The following is a 9,587-nucleotide window of genomic DNA, read 5'->3' as shown; positions in this document are numbered from 1 at the left end:
TCTAGTTACTAGATGGTAATTCTGTAGTTAGCTTCAGACTGTACTTTTAGGATCAGCAGGAGTCATACTATTGTTATCTCCATGTGTGGGATGAGGGATGATACAAGATTTGATAAGTTCTCAGATCATGGGCACCCGCTATGGACTTGAGTGACAACTGTCGGAATGTGGACACTTTATTGCTTTAACTTTGAACCCTGGTTGTGATTAAAGAACACAGTGATAGACAACAACCGTGGTCCTTAAAAAAAGTTCTCCTGGAGAATGGAAAGCAGTCTGAAACAGAAAGGTGATTTCGTGAGGACATGTTTCAGAGACCAAAAACATCCAGTGTCTTCAGCAAGTACACGGTCCTATTACTTGTGATCTGTTTTTCTGGTTCTCACAACTTTTTTTTTTTTTTTTTTTAGATTTCATCCATTTATTTGACAGAGAGAGAACACAACCAGGGGGAGGAGCAGAGGGAGCAGCAGACCCCCTGCTGAGCAGGGAGCCTGATGTGGGGCCCGATCCCAGGACCCCGATATCATGACCTGAGCTGAAGGCAGATGCTTAACCCACTGAGTCATCCAGGTGCCCCTGATTATATCATTTAAATTCACAAGTTCCCTTTCCAGGTTCCTGCTTTCACTTTCCACGTTTTTAGATGCATGTGGCCTAGGAGAGATTAAAAGTGTGGACAGAGGGGCGCCTGCGTGGCTCAGTCGTTAAGCGTCTGCCTTCGGCTCAGGGCATGATCCCAGGGTCCTGGGATCGAGTCCTACATCAGGCTCCTCCCCTGGGAGCCTGCTTCTTCCTCTGCCACTCCCCCTGCTTGTGTTCCCTCTCTCGCTGGCTGTCTCTGTCAAATAAATAAATAAAATCTTAAAAAAAAAAAATTGTGGACAGAGGACAGCGGAGCAGGAAGGAAAGCATCACTTGACCACCACGAGCTACTATTTGTGTTCTGGGGTTGAACATTCCTGGATTTTAAGTAATAAGCACCAACATTACACATCTGTTCAACAGATATTCATTGCTTATTTGAAATTTGTCAGCCACTTTTCTAGGCACCCGAGATACTCTAGGGAACAAACTACGAAATTCCTCCTTAAACTTACATTTTAGTGAAGACAATAAATGGAAAATATAATCAGGAAATTATATGTTCTAAATTGGGAAGTACTATAGAAATATACATACTTACAGACATATTCACATATCATTCCAGTGGGGCTGCACCCGAGGAAGCTTCTGGTGTGGAAGAGACACCTCTGAAGGCACTTTTCTGGTGAGTCCTCAGGTGGCGGTGGTAGGTAGATGACTGCCGGTAGCTTCTATGGCAGAGGGAACATTCATACGGCTTCTCTCCCGTGTGGATTCTCTCATGTGCCAGAAGGTTGCTTTTGTGGCTGAAGGATTTTTCACACGTGCTGCACGTGAAAGGCTTCTCTTCTGCATGAATCTTCTGATGCACGTGCAGGTCTGATGCTTGGAAGAAGCCTCTGTTACACTCAGCACAAGTAAATGTCCTCTCGTTATTGTGTCTTCTCTGATGGGCTTTTAGCTGAGAGAAATACCTAAAGATCTTGGGACACTTTTCACATTGGTATGAGTTTTGGGCTTCACAGCATCTTTCTTGGTGTCCCCCACGTGTGGAGTTCCCCTCAGCTCTCTGGTGGGTAGGAACAGGCTCAGGGGTGACCTGGATTGACTGAGAGAGAAACGCTGGTCCCCCCTCCACAAGGACATCTTGATACGAGGGTCCTTTCAGGGACCTTTCCTGGGACCCGGACATGCCTAGACCTGCTTTTCTGGAGCTGAGCGGATTCTTCAAAGAAACACTGTCCTCTTCTGGCCTGGGCCAGTCCTCTTCCCGGATAATGAGCAGGGAAGGTATTTCATTGCCTTGACTAGTAATACTGTCATTTACGTGATAAATGTTGTCACCGTTTTCTTTATCTCCTGTGGGGGATGGAGTGACTCAGTGAAGTTGTACCCAAGGAGGAGTCCACACACAACATCCCTCTGGTACCTCGGCTTACCCCACTCACCTTGTCCTGTTTCCAGGGAAGTATCTTGGGGAGTCCAGGAGGGCATCTCCATATCTGTTCCTGTTGGGGATCCTACTGACAGCTGTTTTGTTAGATGGACAATGACTTCTTTTAAGGGCATATTCTCAGAAAAGAGGGCTTCCCGTCCCTGCATGCGGACATGGACCTGTTATAAAAAAACAAACAATGATCACTGTTAATATATTCTTCATTAATGTGTCTTTCCTAATGGAAAAAGATGAACAGGGCCTGGGTGGCTCAGCTAGTTAAGCTTCTGCCTTTTGCTCAGGTCATGAACCCAGGGTCCTGGCATCAAGTCCCACATCAGGCTCCTTGCTCGGAGGGGAGTCTGCTTCTCTCTCTCCCTCTCCATCTCCCTCTCCCCCTCCCTCCTGCTCAGGCTGTCTCTCCCCCTCAAATACATAAAATCTTGTTTTATTTTTTTTTAGTTTTATTTTTTTTAAAAGATTTTATTTATTTATTTGACAGAGAGACAGCCAGTGACAGAGGGAACACAAGCAGGGGGAGTAGGAGAGGAAGAAGCAGGCTCCCAGCAGAGGAGCCTGATGTGGGGCTCGATCCCAGAACGCTGGGATCACGCCCTGAACCGAAGGCCGACGCTTAAGGACTGCGCTACCCAGGCGCCCCTAAAATCTTGTTTAAAAAAAAAAAAGATGAATACTGAAGTTTTCTGAGGGAAGATCCAGGCACTTCTCTTCATCCTTGAGGTTTTGCCCAACCGACAACTTTTCAGTGACTTCTTCCACCATCTCTCCAATGAAACTCAATGAAATAAATTAATATGTTGGTTCCTATATTATGTCCCACTGAAAGAATGACTGTTAACACTTTTTATTTTTGCTCACTTAGGTAGCTAAAGATTCCCCTTGGTGAGGAAGAGTGTGATCTCACAAATAACTATGTCTACAATAACTTCGTTCTCTACTTCCAGCTATCTCCTACTGACTACTTATTCCTTACTCTTTTTGGCCCCTCTCTCCAGGGATAAAAGAACCTTCTACTCACTAAATCAGGTGGCTTCAGAGAACTATCACTCAGATCTTCCATGAATTTCTCCAGGTTTCTGCCACTGGATTCCCATTTCTTCTTCAAAGTCGACCGACCACTGCAGTGCCTGTTGATCATAAACTGTTCCAGGACGACTTGAAAAATAATTTCATCCTTGCTGTGTTTTTCTGGCTGTAGCCACGAGTAAAATGATTTACAGAGTCTCTGCAGTTCCTGCTTTGCACGTGAGTTGTTGCCATTTTGAAATAAGCTGTGCTGAGCATCCTGGAACTCAGAAATCTCCTCTGCCTTTTGGAGAGCAGGTCCTTGGCTGGGTTTAAAGTCTTTATTTTTTGACCCAGGGTCATCCATGGATAGTTCACACAGAAATGAATCTATTCTTAGTAATAATAATCAGAGACTCAACCTCCTGAATTCAGTTTGTGAAGTCCTGTGTTTCTGAAGATCTGTTTCAAAACAAAATCAGGACATCTATAAATAATACTGGATGTGTTTTCTGATCTTATTTTACTAGTCAGTTAACAGTCAAATGTTGCATAGTGTTGATAGTGGTGGGTGCTTAAAAACTACAAGCTACGGGCACCTGGGTGGCTCTGGTGGTTAAGCGTCTGCCTTTGGCTCAGGTCATGATTCAGGGTCCTGGGATCGAGTCCCACGTTGGGGCTCTCTGCTCAGCGGGGAGTCTGCTTCTCCCTCTCACTCACCCTCTGTGCTTCCCCCTCAATCTCTCTCTCTCTCAACTAAATAAATAAAATCTTAAAAAAAAAACCCTGTAAGCTATAAGTACAAAAGATACATATTTAATTATATCACTGGAGTAATTTAAAAAACAAAAAGAAACTATAAATTTCAGGCCCCTATTACTCCATTGGTGAATTTTATGAGACATTTAAGAAAGAAATAATGTTAGTCTTACACAAGAACATTAAAAAGACACTTCTCTTTTAGTTAATGAGGCCAATTAATCAACCTTACTGATAATAAACCTTACTAGTAACATTAAAGAAACACTACTAGGCAGTAATTCTCATGAGCATAGATGCAAAAATCCTTAATATCTGAAAACAAAACTCAGTCATATATAAGGAAAATAACAGATCACAAATAGGTGGATTTTATCTTCTACATACAATTTGGGTTAAATCTCAAAAAGCAATGTAATTTACCACATTATTGAATTTCAAGAATATGCTATCATCTTAGTAGTAGATACATTAAATAAGCTTAATAAAAGTCAGTACTCAATCCCGAGAAAGATATTTAGTAAACTAGGAGTAGAAAGGAGCTTCCATTGTGTGATAAGGCATTTACAAAATGACTATAGAAAAAATTCTTAATAGTTTTGCCCTTGACATTTGGGCTTTTCCCATACCTTGGCTATAATACTGCTATAAACATCAGGGTGCATGTATCCCTTCGAATCAGTATTTTTTAGTATTTTGGGTGAATACCTAGTAGTGCATTTGCTGGGCCGTAGGGTAGCTCTATTTTTAATTTTTTGAGGCACCTCCATACTGTTTTCCAGAGTGGCTGCACCAGTTTGCATTCCCACCACCAGTGTGAGCGGGTTCCCCTTTCTCCACATCCCCGTCAACACCTGTTGTTTCCTGTGTTGTGAATTTTAGCCAGTCTGACAGGTGTCAGGTGATACCTCATTGTAGTTGTGATTGGTATTTCCCCGATCATGAGTGATGTTGAGCACCTTTCCAAGTGTCTGTTGGCCATCTGTAAGTCTTCTTTGTAAAAATGTCTATTCAGGCACCAGTACAGATGAAGTTGAGTTTGCATCACTTAATATTTATTTCTATTTGCAAACCACACTGTATGGGCAACTACAGGCACAACACTTGGAAGATCGAGCTGGTAACATTAGGAGGAAGATCGAGTTGGTAAGATTAGGAGAAAAGGTACACCGTGGATGGGAATGTAAATTGGTGTGGCCACTATGGAAGACGGTATGGTGGTCCCTAAAAAAATTAGGGTAAATGAAATAAATCAGACAGAGACAGAAAGATAAATACCATATGATCTCACTTAAATGTGAAATCTTAAAACAAAAACCCAAACACGTAAATAGAGATGAGATTGGTGGCTGCCAGAAGCAGGGGGTGAAGGTGGCAAAATGGGTGAAGGGGATCAAAAGTCATGAACTTTCGTGGAGATGTAATACACAGCATGGTGACCATAGTTAATAATATTATATTGCATATTTGGAAGTTGCCAAGAGACCAAATCTTAAAAGTTCTCATCAGAGGGGCTCCTGGCTGGCTCAGTCTGAAGAGCATGCGACTCTTGATCTTGGGGTCATGAGGTCAAGCCCCATGTTGGATGTAGAGATTACTTAAAAATAAAATCTCTTAGGGATGCCTGGGTGGCTCAGTGGGTTAAGTGTCTGCCTTCGGCTCAGGTCAGCATCCCAGGGTCTTGGTATCCAGCCCCGCCTCAGGCTCCCTGCTCAGCGGGGAGTTTGCTTCTCCCTCTCCCTCTGCTCCCCGCTCCTTGCTTGTGGTGGCATGCTCTCTATCAAATGAATAAATAAAATCTTTAAAAAAAACAAGTCTTACTAGAAACAAAATTAACAGGACAACAGAGCCATATAAAATGCTTTCGAGGGGGAGAACTCGTTCAATCCGGCCAGGATTTTACGAAGTCCACCACATCAATCCTTATTGAGCCAGAGCATCTGTCGAAATATACCATCCCCAATACAGCAGAGGCCGCTTTTGGGCAACAGGCTTGAGCAATGAAATGTAGAAATTGACCACAGCGATCCCCTGGCTGAATATGGACAGGCCCTAGGTGACCCACCTCAAATTATCCAGAGGCCCTAACTCATCAATGAGCTACTTACAACCAGGTACAGTTACCAAAAAAACTGGAAAATTCCATAGTCACCATAACGCCTCACCTTCCTTCTTGAAAAAACAGCCCCCACCCATTGCCTCATTGCAAGCGGTCTCTCCACTGCTGAGCTGCCCTCCAGTCCCTTGCACTGTATTCAATAAACTTCTATCACCTCTGTTCTGCTTCAGGTGAATCTTTTCACCTTCCAGGCCACCGGATTTCCACCCGATCTTGTCACCGTACGTGTGGGGGCCCCCATCCAATTGGGAGAGACGCCACACCTAACACCTGAATAAGCCCCATATTTTTGTACCTAGGAGTTTTCCCCCCATGATTACACCCACATACACATGCACAAAACTGGAAATCTCTCTTTCTTCTGGAAACTCACCTACTCAGGAAGATTGAACTTTAAACTGGGTAATCCTCGGCCATAAGCTGAGCTGCTGCAAGACTCACTCTGCACAGGCTCTTTCCGGCCACGTTAAGGCTCCTCCCTCTTATAGGGTGTGGGGTTTTATAGGGTGTGGAATCAATGATGCATTTAACAGACGTGATTGGATAAAGTCTTCCTGTTGATGGAATCCCCGATGGAATCTCCATCTTGCTTAGCTCCAGCTTTCCGATACATTATGAGATAACATCGCTGGGGCTGGAGCAATCGGCCACAATCAAACGCACTAATATTTCTGCAGTGAAATGTGACAACACTCACACTGAAGGAGAATACGAAGATTAGCGTTAGTCTCACATAAATTCTGGCCAAGTTTTGTCGTAAGCGAGTCTCACACAAACTTGCTAGTACTTCCTAATTTCCTGAGATTTGTGGATTGCAAGTGTGGCGGAGAACCAGGCTAATGTTCTCTCCTCCTGTGTCAATCCCAGCCTGGTGAATCAGAGGATATCCCAGGACCCCGGAGGAGAGGTTCCTAGTTCAGCAAAGAGCCCACAGGGATTGGAACAAAGATCATTTCAATGGGAAGAGAGAAATCGGTGCTTATCTTTATGTTGAGAAAGTACATCACATCTGAGAGACTTAATGTAAGGACAGTGTGAAGGTGAAGTTACAATGGTGTGAGGCTCCTGGTTTGAAAATCTGGCTGGTGGGGGACTGTCCTGTACTGAGCAGGAAGAAAGGCAACAGGAAAAGATTCTATGAAATCCAGCACTTCTGTTTCCAGACTCATGGGGAGTGAAACCATCCCATAGAAGATGAGGGAGAATTTGGGGAACAAAGGGGTTATGTTTGCAAGGGACTGGTGTGGCAACATAATCATCGTCCGTCCTCCCTCTACTTTCAAGTTGTGTCTAGACTCAAACCTTTTTCACCGCTCTACAGCCAAGACCTTCAGCCCAGTCCCCACTCTCTCAAGCTTGGATTATTGAGGTCAACTCCTGATGGGCCTCTCCTTCAGGCAGCCTTCAGCCTATTCTCAAAAAGAGCCGCTAGAGGGACTATGTTTTAGCCAAGTCTGACTCATTCCCCTTGTCATTGTGGAACTCCCTGAGGACCCTACAGTCACTGAGGGCAGAGCTTCCCAGCTGCCTCTGGTGAAGGACCTAACCAACTCCACCTTCCTCATTCCTTCCCAGCTGTCATGGAAGCTGAGGGAACAGAAGTCTGGCTGAACACAAGGCACAAGCTCGTACCCTGAAACCTCCCCCCATCTCCACTCCTGGGTGGGACATGTGACATTCTCCCAGGGTTCTCCCAACTATCTTAGTGTTAATAATTGCTAGAGGGGAAAACCACCTCACCTTGACAATGGCAAGGCCTCCGGTATCTTGTAGGTATCTTGCAGGTCGGTCCTCTTTAGCATATGAAAGTTCTTTTGAAAGCTCCTTCTTCCTTACTTCCCCCAACTCCTGAGTATGTAATCACCACTCCTCAAGACCCTGGTGCAGCAGCTCTTTCTGCCCAGGGTTTCTGTCCCTGTGCTTTAATAAAACCACCATTTTGCACCAAAGACATCTCAAGAATTTTTTCTTGGTGGTCGGCTCTGGACCTCACCCTGCCGAACCTCACCTGTATTCCAAAACCACATCAATAGACACACTTTCACAAAATGACTAACTAGAAATATAAAATTAACAAGAAAGCCATGACACAAAATGGAAGACCTTTGATGTCATTAGATTTAACAAACTGTCAGCTTGCTCTAATGATCTAAATGATCGTTCACCACTTCTGTACTAGCTGCAGACAGAAGAGAGAGTGGAGATGGGCAGTGTCCTCTGACCACATTCTGACTTAGAGTAGAAGCCAGATTCCTAACAGTAGCCTGGAGACCCTGTTGACCCGGCCCCACGTCCCGTCCACCTCGGCTCCTCCTCTCACCCCTTTACTCTGCTTGAGCCTCACTGGTATCTGGAATCCGGCAGCTTCTTTCCCATCTCGGACCTTTATTAGCTCTTCCTTTTATGGAGTACACCCTCCCCACCCAGCTCTCCTGCATTCTTGCCAGGTCTTTGTTCAAACATCTCCATCGTGAGAGCTCTGCCAGACACGCTTTCTAAAATTTGAAGCTACGCCCTGAAATTCCCCAATCACTCATCGCCTGATTTTTCTCCTTATCCCTTATCACCATTGGGCACGCTCAACATTCTACCTATTTATCTTGGTTTTTATCACTCCCCTGCCTCCATCATGGAATTTAATCAAACGGAGGGCAGGGATTTTCATCTGTACGTTGCCTACAGCAGTTTACGTGGAACCTGGCACTTGGTACGTCTTCTTCAGTATGTGTCAAGTTGAAATGCATATTCCAGCAAGAGAAGGTGAAATCCTCCCCAAAATGGCGCGGCAGCAATAGGGAGGGGACCATCAGACTGGACTAGAGGGAATTATGGAGTAGCCATTCCTAGACAGTCTCAGGGAACTGACAGACGGGCAACTGGCTATGTCCCAAAATCACCACAGAGAAATTAAAAATTAGAGGAAACTCAGATTCTAGGAACTAGCCAAGCGGGGTGAGAAAACCCTGGGGGAAATCAAGGCCCATCTTAGATTTGGCCAGATGCAAGTTAAAGGCTGCAGGGAAGGGAGGAGCTGAGAAAATCCCTTTAATTGCTCACTTAAATCCCCTGGCAGGCAGCGGCGACCTCGTTTACTGCTGGAGTAGATGGTGATGTCCGGAGACTTTGAGGATGTCAGCAAGTCGAACTCATCAGTGGCCCCTGGGCTATCACCCCATCTCCTCTCATCTTGCAGACCTGGGGGACTACCACTTGGGTTAGACAGACACAACTCCGCCCAGTGGGGCTTCTCTGTGGCCACGTAAAGATAAAAACTGACCAGCAGGGCCACCTAGTGTGGAGGGAGCTGGATTGTCCTTCCTGATCCACTCATCACCAAACATTCACCAGATCTGACAGAGCACATGGCCGAACTGTATCCCTTCCTCTAAGCACACAGGAGACAGGATTTCATTCATCCAAGGTAAGTAACTAGAGAGGGAGGAAGTACACAATCAAAAAAAAAAAAAAGTCCATATTAAACAACAAAGGGAGGAAACAAAGGGAGGAAAGGAATAATGAAGAAATTAAGTGTAGAAAAATAATTAAGGAGATAAGGAAAGAAAAAAAGCCACCAGAAACAAGAAGATAGGTTTTAGGGGCGCCTGGGTGGCTCAGTCATTAAGCGTCTGCCTTTGGCTCAGGTCATGATCCCAGAGCCCTGGG

General features: G+C 44.9%; 1 protein-coding gene across 1 annotated transcript; it reads right to left on the bottom strand.

Annotated features, from left to right (window-relative positions):
• Positions 1-1,179: 1,179 nt before the first annotated feature.
• Positions 1,180-2,352, bottom strand: LOC103677254 (zinc finger and SCAN domain-containing protein 4-like). Its single transcript, XM_008706518.2, has 2 exons — positions 2,034-2,352; positions 1,180-1,944 (listed from the first exon to the last, which is right to left on the bottom strand). Exons 1-2 carry the CDS (start codon positions 2,185-2,187, stop codon positions 1,202-1,204), a joined length of 897 nt encoding a protein of 298 aa, XP_008704740.2. The 5' UTR covers positions 2,188-2,352; the 3' UTR covers positions 1,180-1,201.
• Between the last annotated feature and the right edge of the window lie 7,235 nt (positions 2,353-9,587).

This window comes from Ursus maritimus, unplaced genomic scaffold (assembly GCF_017311325.1).
Source record: "Ursus maritimus isolate PB19 unplaced genomic scaffold, ASM1731132v1 scaffold_19, whole genome shotgun sequence".
Lineage (NCBI taxonomy): Eukaryota > Metazoa > Chordata > Mammalia > Carnivora > Ursidae > Ursus > Ursus maritimus.
The sequence above is the reverse complement of the archived record's forward strand: the minus strand, read 5'-3'. Positions and strand labels throughout refer to the sequence as shown.